This window comes from Acomys minous (genome assembly GCF_964271855.1).
Source record: "Acomys minous genome assembly, chromosome: 4".
NCBI lineage: Eukaryota > Metazoa > Chordata > Mammalia > Rodentia > Muridae > Acomys > Acomys minous.
The window spans coordinates 104828140-104852275 of record NC_140486.1 but is presented as its reverse complement, the minus strand read 5'-3'; the positions used below and the strand labels follow the sequence as shown (position 1 = coordinate 104852275).

The following is a 24136-nucleotide window of genomic DNA, read 5'->3' as shown; positions in this document are numbered from 1 at the left end:
TGAAAAAATTAGGTTACCTAGCAGTGAAACTTTACTACAAACTACACTAGGAGAAATATCTGTGTAACCTGATGTATTCTAAATTTACATTAAATGGGTAAACCAATAAAATAGGAAACTAAAGATCTGTAAGCTACAATCATTAAACAATGTCCTTTATTTAATAAGTATATTTCTAGGTCCCCTTCTTATTTTGCTTCGGTTAATACTTCCTCATATTCATTAAAAGGTAAAATGGTAAATAGCAAAGAAAACTAGAAAAGTCGTAATAAAAACCCATGGCTCAGGAATCCACATGCAGGTAACAGGAAGCTAACTTTACTAACTCGCAGCAAATTAAAGAAAATGAATACTCACATGTTATGTAGCCATCAATAGCGTCTGTTTCCATAGTCAAAGTGCAGTGCTGTAAAAGAAAATATTACAACCTTAACCCAAGGATTCCTCCCTGTGTCTGCCATTAAATTCTTAACTTATTTGAAGCCCCAAGCAGTTTGTCCATGTTTGCTCCTGCAACCTGTGCCCAAGAAACATCCTACAGTGTACTGTGCGAGCTCGTCTGCAAGTCATTGAACTCTCTGCAAATGATCTGATTCCTGCTGGAGATAGATAGGGACGATAGTGTGCTGTGAGATGGGCTGTGGCAAGAAAAGAAGGACTGTCTTAATCCAAATGTACCTGTTTTACCCCCCCAGGTGTGTGTGGGGGGGGGGGCGGGAGGGGGGAGATGCAGAGGGGTCATACCTCGAATTTGCCAACTTTAACTGCTACCTAAGTAATTCACCATTCCCTACATCCCAGTCACACTGCTGCTCGAGGATTTCCCTAGTTCACAGATAGCTCCATTCACAATTGTTGCAAGTCGGTTGGTTCATCACGTTCTAACCGGGGTGGGGGAGTGGAGTGGGGTGGGGTTTGGGGGGGGGGGAACAAACAAAACATAAGAAAACAAAACAAAAACAAAAACACTCAGTGCTGGACTGTATCTTGAAGACTTGTGCAGCAGTTGGCCAACTCTGTGGCTTGTGTTGACATTTTAGCCTACGCCGAATTCTCTCTAAGAGCACCTGTTCGAGGGACCCTTAATTTCCTGACAGACTATGGCTGGAGACAAACGCCAAATCTACTTAAGACATTCGCATTTCCAACATTTCAGAAACTTTTGGCTGCTCATGAGGGGCTCCTTTTCTCCCCACCTGTGAGGAATGATTTCCATGCACCCATAACACAAAACAGAGCTTAATCCCAAGAAACAAAAGTAAATTGTACAATTGTACGAGACGACACCCCCTAGCTTTGATTCACATAATGAAAAGATCAGTAATCTCACTGTATTCTTTGAGGGGAAAAGTTAAAGAATTGACAAGTCCTGGAGAGATTTTTTACTTTTTTTTTTTCCCTTTGGCCCTGGTCCTTTTTGCCTTTAGTTTCAAAACTCTCACAGCACCAGCAGCTAAATTATTCACAATGAGCCATTTCTGTATTGATCGCCAAGTATATTTAGCCCTGGCTCCTGGAATTTCTCCATTACTTACTGGAAAACAGGCAGCTTCACTTCTTGTCTCCAAAACCACTTCCCTTCTCCCTCTTCTCCCCTCCCCTCCCCTTCACCACCAGCCTCCCTACCCCCTATCCCCCCCCCCAAAAAAAACTTTTCTTTCTTTATGGAATAATCAGATCAAATTCTCAGTAACTACATAGCAGTTAAAATTCTGACCTGCTCTACTCTTATCAAATTCTTTCAATTGTGATTACATAAGGCTTTAAAGAAAGGGATCCGTAAAGTTTAAACGGGAGCAGTTTCTACGGAGATCTTACAAATGAGTCTATCCCTTTAAAAATGTACACATTTTAACACACATACTAAAAAGAAGCCTCAGTCAGAAGCAAAAGAAGTCTGCCCCATCAGTGAAATGGTTATTAAACCCTCAGAGAAGGAAAAGAAAGAAAAGGAAAAAGGAGAAAGAGAAACGAAATGTACATACAAAAGAAATTGTCCTTTGATTAAAAAACATTCATCACCATTTCCAGCTCTGTCGGGAGATCCCAGCTTCTTCTAACCCCTCAAAGAGGAGGTGACAATGTCGGGCTGAAGAGAAACGGAGAAAGAAAGAAAGAAGTTTTTGTGTCCCCCCCCCTTCACTCCCTGGCCCCCTCCAGGCCAAGCCCCCTGCAGAGTTCAAGGCGAGGAGGAGGGAAGCGCTTTACAGGTGGGTCATTCCAAGCCCGAATCCAGCAAACAGATCGGCTGATAAACAAAACCAAGAAATGAGAGAGAAGGAACACTCCCCCCCCACAACCTCCTCCTCCTTCTCCTCCTCCTCGTCCTCCTCCTCCCCTGCCCCCGCCCCCTCGTCCCTTTGGGATGGTCTAGTAGGAAAAGTCACTCAGGAATGGCACCACGTACTTTCAGGAAAGAGGAAAAAAAAAAGAGAGAGGGAGGGAGGGTGAGACTGAGAGAGAGAGGTCAGTCAGTGCTACAGCAATGCGATTAACAAGAAGAGAAAAAACTTGATCCACCGGTTCCTTAAGAATCGACCAAAAGCTAAGACAAGAAAACTGAAAGGAAAAAAGGGGAGGGGGGGGCGTGTTACAAGAGGAGGGACAGTCAGGCAGAACCAGCAAGGAACCTAGGCCAACTTCACAGGACTGTTTTGTGGCCTCTGGCAAAAATTAAAAAAAAAAAAAGAAGAAGAAGAAGAGGAAGAAGAAAGAAATTAAATCTTTATTCCATCTCTTTCCCGATATCAGAAGCTGTCAACGCTACTGATTTAACTGCTACTTTTATAAATGTGTCATACCAGTTTTTTGTTGTTGTTGTTGTTGTTTTGTTTTCAATTCAACAGTATAACACCTTCTATCTCGACAGCTGCAATTTATGCCAGGCTATCTAATCTTTCTTCTTGGAATTCAAGTTAAAACAAAGCAAAAACAAGTCCAAATCCATGACAGCTATAGAGATGAGAACTGATTAATCCATTAACATCTCAGAAGCAGATTACAAGGAGGGGAAGCTATATTAAAGCAGAGGACATCATCTTCAACCAGATTCTCTGAGCGTCCTTTACAGAAATCATTTCCCTAATCAGAGCCACAACCCATCCCGCCGCAAAGAAAAGCGTCTACGTTAGTATTATTATTATTACTGGTTAACAGCAACAAGTCATTCGATCACACCACACTGCTAAACAAGATTCCATATAATTACACTTAACTTTGAAAACACTCCCCCCTTTGCAAATCATACACAAATTGATATATAACCTATGAATCAGAAGACAAATAAAGCAAGAGCTGTCCTTCCCCACGCAAAAAGCCAAGCGGAGATTTACCTCAGCAGTGCATGCAGTAAAATAATCCCATCACCCTTTTGTTTGTGTTTACTGTTAGTGTGTCCTCTCCCTCTCTCTCTTTCTTTCTTTCCTGTGCCTAACGTGTGTTTGTGCACTGCAGTTGGTGGTGGAAACTAAGGCAGTGGATCTGTAGCTAAGGGTAATCCTGTTTTTACTTCCTCCATCTTCAGCGAGGAGCAGGGTTAGCCCGGGACAGCTGGTCAAACCCCGAGAAACCGATCCGGCAGAGCCCGAGCACATCTCCCCCGCCGGCCGGGCTCGCGCAGACGCCCGCGGGCGGAGGGCAGGCAGCGGCGGCGGCGGCGGCGGCGCGCGCACGGAGGGGAGGGGTTGGGGGGGGGGTGAGGGGGAGGGTGTCGTACGGGATCACCCGCGTCGGTGAAAGCCGGCGGGCGAGCGGGCGCGCGGGCGAGCGGGCGGGCCGGCGGGCCGCCGAGCGCGAGGGGCGAGTGCGCGTGTCTGCGCGCTCGGCCGCTCGCTCGGCGCGCTCGGCAATCGATTACAGGACAAGTGCCGCGCGGTTCCGCGCCTCCTCCTCCTCCGCGGCCCGCGCGCCCCCCGCGCCGGCTCCGCCCCGCTCCCCGCGCCCCGCTCACGTTCTCCGCTGGCCGCGCGGTAAGGACGGTCGCGGGCTCCTCGGGCTCATGTCGGCCTCGGGAAGTTTTCTCTCCGGCCCGGCACCTCCCCGCCCCCCCCAACCCCCCGGATGCGGGCTCCAGGCACCGGGAGGACCCGGGACTCTGAGGCGGGCAGAGGGGGGCCTCCTCGCGAGTGCGCTGGGAGACGCGGAGCGCCACTGTCCCCATTGTGAAAGTGCTTTCCAGTGCAAGTTTAAAATTAGAGTGTTTACTTGCCGTTTATATCCACCCTCGTCCCGGCGTGTGCCACATCCACCCGAGTCAAAGGGACCTTGAGGGTCCAAAAAGTTGTTAGCCAGCCTGGAAGAGTTGCCTAGCCTTCTGTCAATCACGACGTTTGCGTCGGTAGGGGGAAAGTATAGGAATCACCCTGAGAAAAACAAATGTATGTTCTCTCTACAAATAGCAGCATTTAGTATCTTTCTTGACCACAGAAAAGGGAATAGAGACTTCTATAATTAAAGGGAAAAGGAAAATGAAAGGAGCTGAAAATACTGAACTGTGTAGTCTGGGTGGGTTAAGTTTGAAAACACATGGAATTATCAGGACTGCCAAACAGCATTTCTCAGAAACCGTATCGCAAATTGTGTAGAAAATCAATGCTGACAGAGGAGCAGGCGCTGTGCCTCCCACTCCTTTAAAGAATCCCAGAAATAGTTGCTGAGAGTTTTCTCCCTTCCCCCTTTTCCGCTGAAGCAAGCGATATGACACATTGAAAATAAAATCAACTTATGTCTTAAGCACTACTCTGCCTGTATTTGGATCTTGGTGTGAGCAAAGGACTCATTCACAATGGTTCATACTGGATACCCTAATAACAGCTAACATTTATTTTTACTTTTAAAAAGTGTATTCTGTCCATTCCAGATATTAAGCAACTGTACTTGTAGGCTTGGTTCTTTTCTTTTTTTTAATGGAAAATGATAGTGTAAAGGAAACAAGATAAACCATTTCATGGGAGATTAATCATTTGTGCTTGTGATCAAGTTTATAATAATTTCCTGTTGATCATTTTAAGTTGCAATATATGCAACATTGTTAAAATTAAATTTTAACCTATTTGTCAGCTATCTGAATAAAATGCCACCCCACCCCCCCCACCCCACCCCCCGCCAAGTTAGATTTGGAAAGGCCAAACTTAAGGGAACCTAGGAGCTGTTCCATTCTATTGAAGAGACAGCAAATTCAGAAAGTTGGCATGTGCGACTGTATGGTATATAAAGGGCAGCATTCTATAAAATGTGAGAGACAGATGTTCTCCAAGCATTCCTTCTCTCTCGAAAAGTCTCAGTGTTTTGAGTGTCTTCGAAGTCATTGTGGTCCTACTAAAAGAAATGTCCTTGTAGTTAAAAGCAACAGAATTCATCTGCTGAAGAAGATCCATTGTGAAATCTGGAGGCCCCACCCTTAAGTTACCAAACTACTGTCGTTGCTGTAGTCCTCGCCCATAGCTGACAACTGTGATTTGGATCCCTCCAAGCTTATCCTTTCACTGACTTGCTGTCATTGGTTCCCTAGCCACCAGAGAGGCACACCCTCTCCCTCTAGTGGTTAAACCTTTGGACACTTTACTAGCAGCTACTGTCTGTCTGCCCCAAGAGTAAGCTAATCAGGCACAGACCGAGCAATCACAAATTGGGGTGGCGGGGGTGAGGTGCAAAATTCTGAGGAGTGAGAATAAGGCCAACTTTTTCATATCCCATGTTTCAATGTAGTCCCATTCAGACTACAATGGAGTCAATTTGTCCAAAGAAGGCATGGATGGGTTTACAAGGTAAATTGGATGGTTCCAGTTTGTGCTTCTGAAGTCTGGTCTTGGCACTCAGACTCACAATGAAATTCATTCATGAGAAAGTTACCGTATATAAACTGCAGCAGCTCACTTTGTTCAAGTTTTTCCTCCAATGGTATTTTGGTAGTGGTTGAAGAATGGATTTGCTTGTGCCTTTTGGCCCTAGCTACACTGTATATAGAATTTGTTAAACAGCCATATATTTGAACTGTGTACAGAAAGATACCAGGAAAGCAGAGTTCACCTTATCATGCTGGAAAATTAAATGTTCACTTTGGGGGAAGGTATGGCAACAGAACAGAACAGACCTTTCCCTGGCGTTTGTCACATTGCTGTTTCCTTCCATCTTCTCTGTTCAAACTATGGAGGCTGACATTTTTCCTATACTATACCTTTACAGAGATTCCATTCTTGTGTTGGTTTTAAAAATAAAACCTAGCTCTCCAACTAGTATTCACTCTTGGTTGGTTGGTTTTGGTTTTTCGTGATTGTTTATTTGTTTTGGATTTTTCCAGACCAGGTTTCTTTGTGTAGCCCGGGCTGTCCTGGAACTCACTGTAAACCAGGCTGGTCCCTAAGGCTCACGTGCCTCTGCCTTCCCAGTGCTGGGATTAAAGGCATGTGGGCCACTGCCTGGCTAGAGTTCACTCTCCGTAATGAGTAGAAATTATGTCTTACGTACTTTGTTATCTTCTCAGAACCCTCACACTGGCACTAAGATCATAAAATTGCTTAGTGAATTGATGAATAAAGAAGAAAGTATATATCCTCGTTCCACGTGTTAAGCTGTTCAAAGAACAAAACAACAAAAATAAATCTGAATTCCCTAGTGAACTGGGTCAGCTTTTAGCTTGTAAGTCATGTCGCAGGTGTCCTTAGTGGGTTAGTTCTGGTTTGTCCACATGAATGCTGTTGCTGTCTTCCGAGATATTATCAAGTAGATTACACAAATACCAATCGTGAAAGGGACTAAGTTGCATACGCAATGCAAAATTCTGCGTAAATGTAGTCTTGACTAAAATGGACTTCCGTCATTCTTCAACTTCATAACAAATTACTTCTATTTATTGACAATTCAGGAAACCAGGTGACTAGCCAATGCAGCCCAAAGTAAGATTAGCATAAGGAAAAATTTACAAGGTAGTGTGGCAATAATACGCAATGTAAATATGATCACTTTTTTCCTCTACTAAATGGTTTGTGTTAACTGTTTTAGCTTTAAAACCAATTCCGTTTAAAGAAACTTGGAAGCTGGGCGTGGTGGTACACGCCTTTAATCCCAGCACTCAGGAGGCAGAGGCAGGCAGATCATTGTGAGTTCAGGCCAACCTGGTATACAAAGCAAGTTCAGGACAGCCAAGGCTACACAGAGAAACTCTGTCTCAAAAAATTCCAAAAAAAGAAAAGAGAAAAGAAACTTGGATAAACATGTCAATCTCATTTTTATCTTGTCTTGCTCAAGGAATTAAATTTAGATTTTTAAGTTTGCTTTTATTTTCAGTTTGTATTTGGGAAAGGGGGGCAAATTGGAGAATTGTCATTCTCATGTAATATCAAAGATATTTTTTTGAAAACTATGTACATTTTTGGTGGCTTCATAGTCTTTGATGCAACAGTCCTACAGAGTACATGTTGGAATATAGTCTCTAGAAAAATGTAACTTAAAATGTGCACAGATGGCTGCTATTAATATTGTCTTTTTAAGCAGGAGAAAGAATGGCACTGTCTCTTTCTTTCCACTTAGGTGGATACTGAAGAAGAAGAGAGCCGAAAACTTAAAATATTTTCTTTGAAACTCTGATTTTGATTCTGGCTTGCCCGAGTTTAGAGGGAAACATTCTGAGACCCCCCCAAACCAGTTGCTGTGTCTGCACATTTGTCCCTCACACCTTCGTCTCCCCAGGCACACAAAGAACCTGGGGTCTGGCTGCTTGACCTATGATGTCTAAATCAGAAGAGAGCTCCCACCCTCTCTACCCCGAACATTGTCCTTCTAACACTCTTAAAGAGTATTACTCTGCAGTTGGAGATAATACTCTTGTTCAAATACTCACATCCCTAGAAAAGATAACATGATTGAATTCAATGCTTCGAAACGTAGTTTTCTGCTAGGGAGCATGTTCGTGCCATACAGCAGATGAAGGGCTAAGACCATGTGAGATGAGAGTTGTAAGTTGAGTGACAAAGGCAGTGAGGGTTTTACAGATTTCTGAATACAAATAGAAGCATGTCTTTTTAAAGGTGTCATTATAATCCATCATAATTGCTTTTTAAATGCAAGTATGTTTGGCATTTGGGGAAAAAAGGCCTTCTATTGCTACAAAAAAAAAAAGTGATGTTTCAAACTATGCTAAGTGGTACTGTACAAAATCAGCCCCGTCTTAAGGTCATTAGGAAGACGTTTTCAAAAACCCAAAAGGTTAGCACACAAAAACAGTGAAGTTGATGGAAGTATTAGCACAAGGAAACAAAAACACCAAGTCTCTGGAAATATCTCAAAAAACAGAGGACAACAATAAAAATAAAAAAGACAGTCTAGTGAACGTGGACAATAATGTCATTAAACAAAGGTAAAAATAAAAACAAAACAGAACAAAACCCACCCTTGATAGACCATAATATTTTTAGCAAGTAAATTCAAGAGGTGGGAAACTTTAGTTTGCCAGGAATGGGAGGAAAAACCTAAAATGAGCTTTCAATTGTGGAATTTGGAGGGAGGGGGAAAAAAAACGCTAAGAACTAAACTAAAGTTCTGTAAAGCAAAGGTTGGGTTGGGCTGCTTGCAGCCATATGCAAAAGCTGAGAGAGACTGACAGGTTACATCTCAAGAGGAATGTCTGATAGTCAAACCAGTATCAACAGCCACCCCACCCTGTCCTTTCATATGTTTGAGAAGCCTGTGGAAGTCCTTACCCAGCCATGGTGAGGTGCTACAACCCCTTCTAAACCAACTTCGTCCACAGTGGTGCAGGCTAATTACTTGTTTAATCAATCTCACATAAGCTGAAGGGAAGACAGAAATGAAGACAGAAATGTACCGCCAACAGCGATCCAGGGAGTCAACCTCCCCATCTAATAGGCGGATGGTCACAACCTCGCTAATTAAGAGCCTTAGAGGGCTATGACTGGGGAAGCCATTGGTTGTTTGACAATTCTAAACAGTAATGCATACTATGAAAAGGGGACCCGATTCAAAGAAAGGTCATCTGCTGGTAGTAAAGCCAAATGTCAGCCCTTCCCCGTCTTCAAGACTGTGGTTTAGAGAAAGGTTAGCTTAACGTAGGAGTTAGTGTGGCATTCGGAACTGTGTGTCTTAAGATGCCATATAGAAAGAGAGAAGAGCACTGCCAGTATCTTTCCCTCGGCAGCTACATTGAACTATCAAAGGGTTCTTACCAGTTACTGTCATGGGAAGGTTTCTAGACACCCGGGGAAATCCCACTCGGTAGACTTATCACTAAAGGTCCTATAAACCATGTTCCAGAAACTTCTACACATGGTAGACTGCTTTATTTTAAATGTAATAGTATTGAGAAATAAAAATATATACAGAATCTATAGCATTTCATTCTTGAGGCAGGGTCTGGTTACACAGTGCTAGTTTGGCTTAGAACTCACTATGGTAGACCAGTCTGGCCTCAAATTCCCAGTGGTCTCTGGCTCCCACATCTCAGGTGCTGGGATTATGGGAGCATACTGGCATAGGTGGCTAGTACTGTAGACTTAAAGTACAACTTGTTCCAATAAGATAGAGTATTAGTTTAACCAGAAAGGCCACATACAGCATCACTATTATAGGCATTTACTTTATGCCAGGTACCACCATGGTGAAGTAAGCACGTTCTATGTATCACTTTATTTGAACCCACTGCCACTTATAATACAGCATATTCCTCATTTTCCACATCAAGTTGGGAGAGTTCATTTTCCTGAGTCCCACAGCTTCTCTTCAGATCACTTCTAAAGCACCTATATTTGGACTCATCATCCCTGTGTCTCCTACATCTTCTTTACGCATACAAATGTGTTTTTGTATTAATCTGGCCCTTTGAGTAATTTTCCAGTGAGGAAAAAAGAAATCTCTCCAGAGCATCCTCAGACTGGGCAGTCTGTAGTAGAGGTCTGTCAACCTCAGCCCTAATCTACATATGAGATGGGACCTAACTTGTGTTCAGTGACATGTTACTACATGGACATCCACTGCCAGCCACTCTCTGAACAGGTGGATGGCATGAAAGGTCTGGGAATTAAGTAAAGCAATAACCATGCCATAACAAGTGTAGATAATGACAGTAAAGACAAGAACGAAACTTCGCATTCTGGCTCACGAGCATGTCTGTCCATTTCATTTCAAAGGAGATCATTTCTGATCCACTGTCCTGAGCGCTGTGCGGTGGACATTTCTCCCTGCTCTAGGCTCCCACCCACATGTGCAAAGAGTGAATGGATGACGTATATGATAAACATTGGGATTTTAAAATGCTATGGTATTATTAACTGATACTTCACATTTCTCAGGAGACGCAAAGTGTTTATTTGTTCTAATGAAAACAGCTGTCAGTATAGGGTTTATAAGTAAAGTCTGTAAAATTAGGATATTTATCTGACATTTGCTTTACAATGTCAGGTATAAAGACCCAGGTATAAAGAAATTTAACTATGCTTTGTTTTTGTTTTTGTTTTTTTGATACAGTCTTCTGTATCTAAGGCTAGCCTTTTTAAAAATATATTTTATTAATTTATTCATATTACATCTCAATTTTTAGCCCATCTCTTGTATCCTCCCATTTCTCCCTCCCTCCCATTTTCCCCTTCCTTCCTTCCCCTATGACTATGATTGAGGGGGACCTCCTACCCCTGTATATGCTCATAGGGTATCAAGTCTCTTTTGGTAACCTGCTATCCTTCCTCTAAGTGCCACCAGGCCTCCCCATCCAGGGGACGTGGTCAAATATGGGGCACCAGAGTTCATGTGAAAGTCAGACCTCACTCTCCACTCAACTGTGGAGAACGTCCTGTCCATTGGCTAGATCTGGGTAGGGATTCGACGTTTACTGCACGTATTGTCCTTGGCTGCTGCCATAGTTTGAGCAGGACCCCTGGGCCCAGATCTCCTCATCATAATGTTCTTCTTGTAGGTTTCTAGGACCCTTTGGATCCTTCTATTACCCAATTCTCTCACCTAGAGTCCCAATAGGATGTCCTCCCCTCTGACCCACTTTCCTGGTAAGTGAAGGCTTTCATGTGACATGCCCCTTGGGCTAGTGTCCAGATATAAGTGAGTATATACCATTTGACTCATTCTGCTTCTGGGTTAACTCACTCATTATGATCATTTCTAGTTCAATCCATTTGTCCACAAATTTCTGGAATTCCTTGTTTTTAATAGCTGAGTGGTATTCCATAGTGTAAATGTACCACAGTTTCTTTATCCATTCTTCTACTGAGGGACACTTAGGCTGTTTCCATGATCTGGCTATTATGAATAAGGCCACTATGAACATGGTTGAGCATATGCCCCTGTTGTGTGCTGGAGCATCATCTGGGTATATTCCAAGGAGTGGAATAGCTGGGTCTTGAGGAAGCCTTATTCCCAGTTTTCTGAGATAGCACCAGATAGATTACCAAAGTGGCTGTACTAGTTTGCATTCCCACCAGCAATGAAGGAGTGTTCCTCTCTCTCCACATCCTCAACAGCATGTGGTGTCACTTGAATTTTTTATCTTAGCCATTCTGATGGGTGTAAGATGGAATCTTAGAGTTGTTTTGATTCGCATTTCCCTGATGACTAAGGAGGTTGAGCATTTCTTTAAGTGTTTCTCAGCCATTTGATATTCCTCTGTTGAGAATTCTGTTTAGTTCTGAGCCCAATTGGGCTATTTGGTTTGAGTGCTTAATTTCTTGAGTGTTTATATATATATATATATATATATATATATATATATATATATATATATATATATATATATTTTTTTTTTTTTTTTTTTTTTTTGGATATTAGACCTTTGTCAGATGTAAGGTTGGTGAAGATCTTTTCCCAGTCTGTAGGCTGTTGCTTTGTTCTGTTTACAGTGTCTCCTGACTTACAGAAGCTTGTCAGCCTCATGAGGTCCCATTTATTAATTGTTGACCTTAAGGCCTGGGCTATTGGAGTTCTGTTCAGGAAGTTGCCTCCTGTGCCAATGTGTTTCAGGCTCTTCCCCACTTTTTCTTCTAACTGACTTAGTGTCTCTGGTTTTATGTTGAGGTCTTTGATCCACTTGGATTTGAATTTTGTACATGGTGACAAATATAGGACCAATTGCATTTTTTAAACGTAGACATCCAGTTAGACCAGCACCATTTGTTGAAGATACTATCCTTTTTCTATTGAATAGATTTGGCTTCTTTGTCAAATATCAAGTGATGCTATGTGTGTGGATTCATATCTGGGTCTTGGATTTGATTCCACTGAACAACCAGCCTGTTGCTGTGCCAGTACCATGCTGTTTTAACTACTGTTGCTTTATAGTACAGCTTGAGATCCGGTATGGAGATTCCTCCAGAGGATCTTTTATTGTACAAGATTGTTTTAGCTATTCTGGTTTTTTTTTTTCTTTTTCCATATGAAGTTGAGAATTGAACTTTCAATGTCTTTAAAAAATTATGTAGGTATTTTGATAGAGATTGCATAGAATCTGTAAATTGCTTTTGATAAGATGGCCATTTTTACTATGTTAATTCTCCTGATCCACGAGCAAGGAAGATCATTCCATCTTCTCATGTCAGCTTCAATCTCTTTCTTCAGAGTTTTGAAATTTTTTCAAACAAGTCCTTCATTTGCTTGGTTAGAGTAACTCCTAAATATTTTATGTTGCTTATGGCTAACGTGAAAGGTGTAGTTTTCATAATTTCTTCCTCTGCATGATTGTCATTTGTATATAGGAAGGCTACAGACTTTTTTTAAAGTTAATTTTGTATCCAGGCAATTTGCTGAAGGTGTTTATCACCTGTAGGAGTTCTCTGGTGGAATTTTGGGGGTCACTTATGTACACTATCATATCATCTGCAAATAGGGATAATTTGACTTCCTCCTTTCCCATTTGGATACCCTTGATCTCATGTGTTGTCTTATTGCTCTGGCTAGAACTTCCAGTACTATATTGAAGAGATATGGAGAGAGAGGACAGCCTTGCCTTGTTCCCAATTTTAGAGGAATTTCCTTAAGTATCTCACCATTTAATTTGATTTTAGCTATTGGCTTGCTGTACATAGCCTTTATTATGTTGAAGTATTCGCCTTGTATCCCTGATCTCTCCAAAACTTTAAACATGAATGGGTGTTGGATTTTATCGAATGCTTTCTTTGCATCTAAGGAGGTGATCATGTGGTTTTTTTAATTTTCAGCTTGTTTATATGATGGATTACATAGATGGATTTCCATATATTAAACCATCCCTGCATGCCTGGAATGAAGCCTACCTGGTCATGGTGAATGATATCTTTGGTATGTTCTTGTATTCGTTTTGCAAGTATTTCATTGAGTAATTTTGCATCAATGTTCATAAGAGAAATTGGTCTTGAAATTCTCTTTCTTTGTTGGGTCTTTGTGAGGTTTAGGTATCAATGTGACTATGGCCTCATAGAATGAATTTGGTAATGTTCCATCCATTTCTATCTTTTGGAGTAGCTTGTAGAGTATCGGTATTAGCACATCCTTGAAGGTCTGGTAGAATTCTGCACTGAAACCTTCTGGCCCTGGGCTTTTTTTGGTTGGGAGACTATCAATGATTGCTTCTATTTCTATAAGGGAAATGGAACTAGTTAGCTGGTTTATCTATTCTTCACTCAATTTTGGCAAGTGTAATTGATCAAGAAAATCATCCATTTCCCTTAGATTTTTAAATTTTGTGGTATATATGCATTTGAAGTAGGATCTTATGATTCTTTGTATTTCCTCAGTGTCTGTTGTTATGTCTCCCATTTCATTTCTGATTTTGTTGATTTGGATAATGTCTCTCTGCCTTTTTAGTTAGTTTGGCTAGCGGTTTGTCTACCTTGTTGATTTTCTCAAAGAACCAGCTCTTGGTTTAGTTGATTCCTTGGACTGTTTTCTTAGTTTCTAATTTATTAATTTCAGCCCTGAGTTTGATTATTTCCAGACATCTACTCCTCTCGGGTGTTTCTGCTCCTTTTTTTTTTTGGTAGGGCTTCTAGCTGTGTCATTAAGTTGCTTATATGGGATGTTTCCAATTTCTTTTTAAAAGTACTTAGTGCTATGAATTTTCCTCTTAGCACTGCTTTCAATGTATCCCACAAATTTGGGTATGTTGTTTCTTCGTTTTCATTGAACTTCAGGAAGTCCTTAATTTCTTCCTTTATTTCTTCCCTGACCCAGGTGTCATTAAGCAGAGAGTTGTTTAGTTTCCATGTATGTGTAGCCTTTTTGTTATTTCTGTTGTTGTTGAAGTGCAGCCTAAGACCATGATGATCTGATATGATATAAGGTATTATTTCAATCCTCTTGTATCTGTTGAGGCTTGCTTTTTGACCTACTGTGTGATCAATTTTGGAGAAGGTTCCGTGGGGTGCCGAGAAGAAGGTGTATTCCTTTGTGTTTGGGTGAAAAGTTCTGTAGATGTCTGTTAGATCCATTTGATTCATGGCTTTGGTTAATGATGTTATTTCTCAGCTTAGTTTCTGTTTCAATAACCTATCCTTCAGTGAGAGTGGGGTGTTGAATTCTCCCACTATTATTGTATTGGGATTGGACCACAAGCCGAACTCAGCTAGAGTTTCTGGGCTGGGACTGTGTGCCAAGCTCAGCTCGGGACTCTGGGCCCACACCACTGGCCAAGCTCAACTAGAGTCTCTGGCCCCAAACTGCCCGCCAAGCTCAGTCCGGGGCTCTGGGTCCAAACCCTGTGCAGAGCTCAGCTGGAGTCTTAGGGGCCGAACTGGGCAACAAGCTCAGCCAGGGACTGTGGACCCAAGCTGCATGCTGAGCTCAGCTAGGGACTCTGGACCCAATCTGCTCACAGAGTCCAGCCAAAGTCTCAGGGCCAAACCAAGCACTGAGTCCAGTTTGGTTCTCAGAACACGAGCCGTGCGCCGAGTTGAGCTTGGGTCACAGGGCCCAAACCTCATGCCGAGTTCAGCTAGGGTTGCGGGGCCCAAACTTGCACTGAGTCCCCCCTCCCACAGCAATTCCCACTGGTCACCACTCCAGTTGCCTCTGCCAGAGGGTTCCCAGCTACAAACCTCAGCCGCCACTGCTGCCACTCTGGTCTGAGAACATCCGCTCTCCTCCCATGTGCAGAGGTAGGCAGGTTTTCTGTATTTTGGTTCTTTCAAACTGTGGAGTACTCCTGCTGTAGTGGGGTGGAGAGCTTAGTGTTCCTGGTTCACAATTCCGTGCAATTTCCTGAATCGTTTACTGGAGCTTCTAAACACGGTCCATGCTGCTCGCCGCCATCTTGGATCCTCCCTAAGGCTAGCCTTGAACTTGCTGTATAACTTCTGATCCTCTTACCATGTGTTCCTGAAGACTAGGATTGCAGGTGTGTACCACCATGTCCAGAATTACATGGTCCTAGGGACTGAACTGGGGCTTTCCAAACTCTCTCGACGGAGCCACACTCCTAGTGCTTACATTACTTCCAACTAAGCAGAAGAAGGCAAAGCATGGTTCATTTCAGGGCAGCCTGGTCTACATGGCGAGTTCTGTGCCATCCAGGGCTACATGGCAAGACCTTGCTTCAAAAAGCAAAACAAATAAAATAAGTTGCTACAGATTCTACATATATTTTTTTTCCCTCAGTAGCTCTACATTTAAAACAATGTAGAACATAGGCATTCTTATAGCAGGGCTTATTTTTTAATTAAAAATAAAATGAGACTTTTATTTGAAAACAAACACACTGTTCAGGAGGCTTATCAGTGGCTTTGGGGGAACTTAGCTAAAATTTGGGACATAAGGAATTGCTTGTGTTCATACAGGAGAGCTACCAAAACACGTTGAAGTAATGAAGAGATAATATGAATATATCTGTATGTTCATAAGGTTTTTATATAAAATTTGAATTCCAGATATTTATGTTACAGAATGAGTTTTTTTACATTAGACTGATTGACAATTTAGACAAATATATTTTTTAAAAAGATTATTTATTATTATGTATACAGTGTTCTGTCTGCATGTATACCTGCATGTCAGAAGAGGGCATCAGATCACATTATAGATGGCTGTGAGCCACCATGTGGCTGCTGGGAATTGAACTCAGGACCTTTGAAAAGGCAGGCAGCAGCACTCTTAACCATTGAGCAATCTCTCCAGTGCCCTAGATAAATATCTTAACAGCATAATAGAGGTAGAAGAGAGGTATCTTCTTCGGAAGGCTGTAGAAATAATTCTTTCAGAATTCAATCCCGCTATGGAGTTGGACATTACAGGCTGGAAGGCCTGTTGCCATTAGACAGTCCACCAAATGCCCTTCATGGAGTCTAAAACCAACAGTAGCAATTACTGGATATTTTTGCTTTCTATATGATTCTTCTGTGAGGACAGAACATACTTGAAAATCATTTGTTTCTCCATAAATAAATGATGTTTGTGTTTTTTTCTAATATTCATTTTGTATGAGTTTGAAAGTTTATAGGTCTCCTTTCTAAGCACAGTAGAGCAGCGTGACTTTCTCTTGCTGTCATCCTTCAGGGCTAAGATCTAAACCCTTTGACCTTGGATCCCACAAAGACTATGACGCTCTAAGGTGAGCCTTGAGATGATAGGCTCACCCTCTTGCCTCCTTTAGAACATCAATGAATCGAGTCACTCTCCTGAGGGAGATTCATAAAGGTCCCAGGATGTTTGAAAGAGCATGTCCAAACAGAGTTCTTCAAAATTCTGAGAGGAAAGCCCAGCAAAGTTAAAAACGAGAAAGCAGATATGACTGCAATGAAATGCTGTTATTAATTATGATGGAAACAGACAGGGTAGATATTAAGGAGCATGTAGGAAGTGAGGTGATGGAGGCCATGAGTACAAACAATGAAAATGATTAGCATCACAAAAAAAAGATAAAGAATTAACTAAAAGATCAGACAGGGCTAAAGGAACATGTGGTTGCTTGATTAGATGGTTGATCTTTTTTTTTTTTTAAGTAACACTTCATCATTTCCTAATACTGGTGTGAAAGTATCTATAGCAAAGAAGGGAGTGAATGAAGGCAGTAGAAAATTGATGGAGAAGAGTCTCTGTTGGGCAAGGACAGAAAAGACTCCCACGGATGGCATGATTAGCTTTAGGTAAGAGAGATCCTACCGCGTGGCCTTGAAAAGGACGAGGAGCACAGAGACAAGTTAGCTTGTTAATTTTCATAATGGTCATCTGAGGAAGAGTTTTAAGACACTATCAATGTTACCTTTTTAGAAAAACTAAGAATAAATGGAAGAGCCACCAGATTAAGTGTGAAATAATTGCTATGAAGAATATGAAGGAGATTAAACTAAAAAGTTACAGAAAAAAATATATAGTCAGAGGAAAAGACCCATCTAAAGCTGGCACAGATAAGTCATAAGTATGCGCAGTGTGATAGCTGCCATTGAGCTCACGGAACAGGCACCCTATGGAAAAGAATGAGCTGCATGTTTAAAACTAAGTCTTTTTCTAGTTGGGAAACTAGAATCAAAGAACTTCAGCTCGATTAAAAGACGAATGTTTGAGTAACGTGGCAAAGAGTAAGCTGCATAAAAGATGCCAACAGATCCGGAACGGAGAGAGAAGAAAACACATAGACCAAGACAGACGAAGCCCGGAGGTCCTGATTAACGTACATATAAGGGGATGACAATGAAAGACAGTGTAAAGACCAGGAACAAAGAGTTGACGTTTCTGATAGAAAGCAAGGCATTAGAATGAAGAAGAAAAGAACGCAAAACAAAAGAATAAAATAAAAAAAGGGGGGGGCAAGAAAAGGAAAAGAAAAAAACAAAACAAAACAAAACAAAAAGGCAGAGCTACTAAGAGCTGTATCAGCCAAAAGGATAGACTGATCCGGAGATGTAATTGTTTAAGGAAATACTGTGCCAGGTTTGTGCAGAGATTGGTAAGAATGTGGTGATATAATAGTAATAAGGATGTTCTGGAGGGGCGGGGAAGTGGTAGGAAATAATAACCACCAGGGCAACTGGGTTTTCCATGGAGCATACATCTCCAAAAATTGTATAGATTTATAAGGCAAGATGATTGCAGATTTTAAACCAGAGTGAGATGATGGAGCATGGGAAATGGCTGTATGAGAGATGGCTTTAAGAGTTAGTTTTCAATGTGTGGTCTCAATGTATAGCTGGATTCTTACCATAATTACTAAAAACAAAACAAAACAAAAGCTTAAATGTGCCTTGATTGTTGTGTGAAGGAACCTGCTCACCCCAGTGAAAAGGGAAGTGGCAGCTTCAAAAAAAACCTGTCTCATTTAGGAAATGAAGTCCTTGTTGAAGAATTTGATGTAGATGCTTTTTGTGTTTTGTTTTGTTTTTTTTCTCTTGGGAGCTATCATAAGAGTCTGGGTGTTATGTGGTGTCAGTGTTGGGGTGGGGGGGGTGAATATAGAAAAAGCGGAAACTGGATTGTCAAGATAGGGGAGGGACCAGGCAGTGCAGTGTGGGAACTGAGTTTGCAGAAGACTGAGCTGACCTGAGCAGGCACTCCTATATTACATCTCTCTGTTCATATCAACTTTCTTACTCCAGTTTGGAGTCTGATGGATAGCCAAGCCATGTGAGGTTAAACACGCTTGGTATTTACAGCCGATGGCTATCGCAGTTACTGTGCAACATGCAGAGAGGATCAGTTCAGAGATCATGAGCACACACACTCCCACAGAGTCTACGTTTCTACACCCCACCATGCCTGTATGGTAGTCACTGACTGCAGTAAGACCCTCCTAACCCTGGCTTGCCTCGCTACTTAACATGTTGAGTGTTCCTCATTCTGAATGTAGGCAAAGTTTGGCTTTCTCTACCAATTCAAATCCATTATTGATTTTTTTTAAAATTGGAAGAAGAAAACAAGCCAGTTGCAAACCTCTGGATCAAATGACGATTTTGGTTTATTCCTCAAGTCACTAGATTTGCCAACCATTTTAAACTGAGAGCAAATGGTAAATGGATTATAATGCTTAATTCATATGAAAATGGAAAATGCAAGTGGAAATGACCACTATTGTTTCCTTATTTGTTTGTTTGTTTTTTTTTATGACAGCTTTTCCCTGTGTAGCCTTGGCTTTCCTGAACTCACTTTGTAGACCAGACTGGCCTCGAACTTATGATGATCTGCCTGCCTCTGCCTCCCGAGTGCTGGGATTAAAGGCGTGCGCCATCAAGCCCGGCCACCACTATGGTTAAACACAAAATATTCAAATGTCTCTAGTCACATACATAGGCTAAAATACTGCTTCAAGTCCAATCTAAGATGCACCCCCAAGGTGTGGCTTTTCCAGAATCGATGTAAAGGAACCTCTTTTCACTAAACATGGAGAGCACTGGCAGACCGAAGAAAGGATTCAATCCAAATAGAACTTGGTAAACCAACAAATTTGCTGAACCAACAAATTTACGTTTTAGAGGATGGGCAACTGAAAGGCGACTGCACCAGTGGAAAGCTTCCCTACCCAGCTGCAGCATAGCTAAGGCATTCAAAGGTACACTACTGGAGACCCAATGCCACCAGTTATTTATTATAATCTTGGAGAGATTACATGTAATGATCTTCTAAAGATACCATGAAAGGTTCATGAGCCTCCTACCTCCTGCCTTAGGGGGCTGATTTACTGAGGGTCTCCTTCAGGTAACCACAGATATTTGGCAGGATTTCTTTGTGTAACAACCCTAGCTGTCCTGGAACTTGCTTTGTAGACCAGGCTGGTCTCTAATTCACAGACATTCTCATGTCTCTACCTCCCAAGTGCTGGCATTAAAGATGTTCACTACAACCTCAGGCTCAAGGTTTTTCTTTTAAAAGGAATGGTCCCTTTCTGCTAAACACAGAGGCTTGCACTCCAGCACTGCCATAGAAGGTCTTCCAGTGAATGAGGTCATGCAGATCTACTGCCCCTGAGATATAAATCTCATCACTGCAACATACAGAAATGTAAGTAAAGCCATTTCACAAGCCATAGCCATTTTTCCATAACCATGACACGTAAGATAAAAGTGTGTACTTACATTTAAAACTCCAGCCAATAGATACACACTTAAGTTAAAATACATACTTATTTTTTTAAATTCCAGTTTATAGATGTTCTGGCTATAGGAATGCTTTAATGTGCATTTGTCACATCATTTCAAACTGTGAATTGCTTACTTAAAAATCCATATCCAGTTTCTTCTAAGTATTATCTCACAATAAGACATCAGCCAAGAAACCATAGTTCATAAGAATGTTATTTGTAACTAAGCAACCACATGTTTAATATATCCTTGACAACATGCTAGCTAAATAGTCGCATCTTTTGTCTGAAAACTTTCTAAACTGTACTTCACTATAATCCGAGTTCCCACTCATTCCTCCTGGAATATCAAGGAATTTGAAGTGTTACAGCAGTGTGAAATTATCCTTACAGAATAGCATTTTCCTGTTGCCTAGCTGAACCTATCAGTGGGCTGTATATTTATTGATTCATAGCCAGAATATAAAAATAAATTGAATAGAATGGAGTAAAATGTATCAACACAGAATAAAAAGAATTTTAAAATAAACTTTTATTTCAGAGATATATGTAACTATTGGTTCTCATGCAAATTATAAACATAATTTTATTCCTGAGGAAGTACATGATAAAAAACAAGAGTTAAAAGCCAAGAGAATAGTGTTTCATACTATATGTATTTCCTACTATATACATCTGTATACACAACATATATCAATACATACATATATATACTATTACCTCTATATGTTTATATTATATATAAAACAGCATTACCTAGAAGATTGTTGAGTCAGTGAGGTCAAAAGTCTGCAAATAATAACATATAGAAATCTAAGTAAACCCACTCCATGAGAGATGTGTGTGTGTTTGTGTGTGTGCTATATAAATAGAGTGTGTATTTAGAGAGAGTTTAATGAAAAAAAGGCAATTGTAAAGGGATTTTTAGATCAATTTTTAATTAATCTAAAGCCATAGAAAATAATATCTATCATTGGCTTACATATGCACATGCAGCCAATGTACAAAAAAAAAAAGATATCATTTTGAGAATAACAGCAAGTTCAGTGTGAGGAGAGGATGTATCTGCAAGGTTTAATTTTGTAAAGAACAGTTCTAGACATCAAAGACCTTTGTTCAAATTCTGCCTCTGTCCTTCTCTATTTCATTGCCTGGGTTGTTTCATTGATCTTAACCTTGTCCTTCACATGTGAAATTAAGGAATGGTACTACAGCGTGAACAGAGTAGGGAGCTGGAAGTAGAGAGATTCAGTCCTGAACTTGTGCCCATGTAATATGTCCCTTGTAGTTTAAGTAATTTGATTCATTTTAATTAACCAACCCCTTATAGTGGCAGAATTAAGGCTAGACGGAGGCTAGACATCCTGAACCACTAAGTCTTATTTTCTACCTTTGGAGTAAAGACATAAGATTGCAGCATATTACCTAGAATGGCAAAATCAAGAGATGACACCATTAGCCTCGTTGACGTCCTGTGAGAGGAGCCTAGAGATCATATTCCTCTAACACTCTCAAGGAGTGAGTGAGTGAGTGAGTGAGTGAGTGAGTGAGAGAGTGAGTGAGAAAGAGTGAGTGAGTGAGTGAGTGAGTGAGAGAGTGAGTGTGTGAGAGAGTGAGTGTGTGAGAGAGTGAGTGAGAAAGAGTGAGAGAGTGAGTGAGTGAGTGAGAAGAGTGAGTGAGAGAGTGAGTGTGTAAGAGAGTGAGTGAGAAAGATTGAGTGAGTGAGAGAGTGAGTGAGAAAGAGTGAGAGAGTGAGTGAGAGAGTGAGTGAGAGAGTGAGTGAGAGAGTGAGTGAGAGAGTGAGTGAGTGAGAGAGTGAGTGAGTGAGTGAGTGAGTGTGTGAGAGAGTGAGAAAGATTGAGTATGTGAGAGAGTGAGTGAGTGAGTGAGTGAGAGAGTGAGTGAGAAAGATTGAGAGAGTGAGTGAGAGAGTGAGTGAGAAAGAGTGAGAGAGTGAGTGAGAGAGTGAGTGAGAAAGATTGAGTGAGTGAGAGAGTGAGTGAGAGAGTGAGTGAGTGAGAGAGTGTGTGAGAAAGAGTGAGTGAGTGAGTGAGTGAGTGAGAGAGTGAGTGTGTGAGAGAGTGAGTGTGTGAGAGAGTGAGTGAGAAAGAGTGAGAGAGTGAGTGAGTGAGTGAGAAGAGTGAGTGAGAGAGTGAGTGTGTAAGAGAGTGAGTGAGAAAGATTGAGTGAGTGAGAGAGTGAGTGAGAAAGAGTGAGAGAGTGAGTGAGAGAGTGAGTGAGAGAGTGAGTGAGAGAGTGAGTGAGAGAGTGAGTGAGTGAGAGAGTGAGTGAGTGAGTGAGTGAGAGAGTGAGTGAGTGTGTGAGAGAGTGAGAAAGATTGAGTATGTGAGAGAGTGAGTGAGTGAGTGAGTGAGAGAGTGAGTGAGAAAGATTGAGAGAGTGAGTGAGAGAGTGAGTGAGAAAGAGTGAGAGAGTGAGTGAGAGAGTGAGTGAGAAAGATTGAGTGAGTGAGAGAGTGAGTGAGAGAGTGAGTGAGTGAGAGAGTGTGTGAGAAAGAAGAGTGAGAGAGTGAGAGAGTGAGTGAGAAAGATTGAGTGAGTGAGAGAGTGAGTGAGAAAGAGTGAGTGAGTGAGTGAGAAGAGTGAGTGAGTGAGTGAGTGTGTGAGAGAGTGAGTGAGAGAGTGAGTGTGTGAGTGAGTGAGAGAGTGAGTGAGAGAGTGAGTGTGTGAGTGAGTGAGTGAGAGAGTGAAGAGAGAGGGAGTCAGTGAGTCACTGAGTGAGTGAGTGAATGGATGAACTTGTATTTTATTGTAAAATACACTTTAGCCTTAGCTCATTTTAAATGATTGTCAGCAGTTCTTCAGTTAACTTGTACATGACTGATTTATGTCTATTCTTTGATATTGTTAGCTGCTTACCCATCAATACCCTCTAAAAAATTAAATCATAGTAAATTCAGAGAATACCAAAATGAATATAAACATGCACACACACATAAAATAAAAGAAAATAAGAATCTTCAGGCAGTGGTGGGGCAGGCCTTTAATGCCAGCACTCAGGAGACAGAGGCAGGCGGATCTCCGTGAGTTCAAGGCCAGCCTGGTCTACAGAGCGAGTCTCAGGACATCCAAAGCTATACAGAGAATCCCTGTCTTAAAAAAAAAAAAGCGGGGATGGAGGTGGTAAATTATCAAGAAATTCTTGTTATAAGAAGTGAATACAAAACTTTTATAGTTATAGCATCAATAATTTCAAAATTAAGAATGAGAGTGGTGGACAGACAGACAGACAGGCAGGCAGACAGACAGACAGACAGACAGACAGACAGACAGACAGAGAAATTAAATTTGACCTGGGAGAAATGACAATGACATCACTGGTGGATAAGGATCAAGAACGTGCAGTCTATAGGTTCGGAATCAGTCCACTTACTTACTGTGTTATTTTAAAGTTGTGCACATTTCTTAATCCTTCTTCTTCATTCTTACACACCTACAGGAATAAGTGAACTTACCTCACAAGTTTTAGGAAAGTAGGAAGTGGGTGACCATTGTACCTGGTCAAGGCTGAGTAACCCTCCTCCATAGTTCATAATCATGGTAACTTGGCTTTCTACCTGATTTTTCTATTAATTTCCTTATCAATATTTGTTTTATTATTCTTAAAATAGCTAAGGTCATTTTTAAAAGATAACTTGTAAAGATCAAAAACACATATTTTTTTTGTCCATGGATAAGAACACCTTTTGTGTGTGTGTGGTTCATCTTCAAAAATGCAATGTTACTAATAAAATATGTCACATTTTAGATTTTAAAAAAAATCTATACTTCAGTCAATTCCTGGCCTAGAAAAGCCTCATGTGGCAAAAATGAACTAATCTAGTTTAGGATAATTCATCAAATAAGTTGTCATTACCTTAGGCTAAAAACTCTTTGGTTTTTCTTTGTTTTTCTTTATTACAAATCTTTAAAACAGCTAGTTTTACCAGAAGTGTTTTAGATGAGGTCCAACGATAGATACAAAAAAAGTACAAAAAGAAAAAAGAAAGGAGGGAGGGAGGGAGGGAAGAAAGGAAGGAAAATTGGAAAAGCAAGAAAAGAGAAAGAAGAGGAGAAATGAAAAGAGAAAAGTCTCCACAGACAACCCCCATGGCTTCTCACGCCTGCCAACCACTGGCTTTCATTC

General features: G+C 41.2%; 1 protein-coding gene across 15 annotated transcripts in view; it reads right to left on the bottom strand.

The window, feature by feature from the left end:
* The window catches only part of IKZF2 (IKAROS family zinc finger 2), a 149417-nt gene extending 144709 nt beyond the window's left edge, over nucleotides 1–4708 (bottom strand). For 4 of the 15 annotated variants that reach the window (XM_084779852.1, XM_084779861.1, XM_084779860.1 and 1 more), the window contains exons 1-2: nucleotides 3950–4708; nucleotides 358–406 (exon numbers count right to left, since the gene is read on the bottom strand). In XM_084779852.1, coding sequence (XP_084635978.1) covers nucleotides 358–406; nucleotides 3950–4159 — 259 coding nt within the window. In that variant the 5' untranslated portion in view covers nucleotides 4160–4708. Of the gene's footprint in view, nucleotides 1–357; nucleotides 628–1985; nucleotides 2191–2801; nucleotides 3298–3332; nucleotides 3611–3949 lie in introns of those variants that run through there. The other 11 variants (XM_084779863.1, XM_084779853.1, XM_084779854.1 and 8 more) reach the window with 8 other exon arrangements.
* Between the last annotated feature and the right edge of the window lie 19428 nt (nucleotides 4709–24136).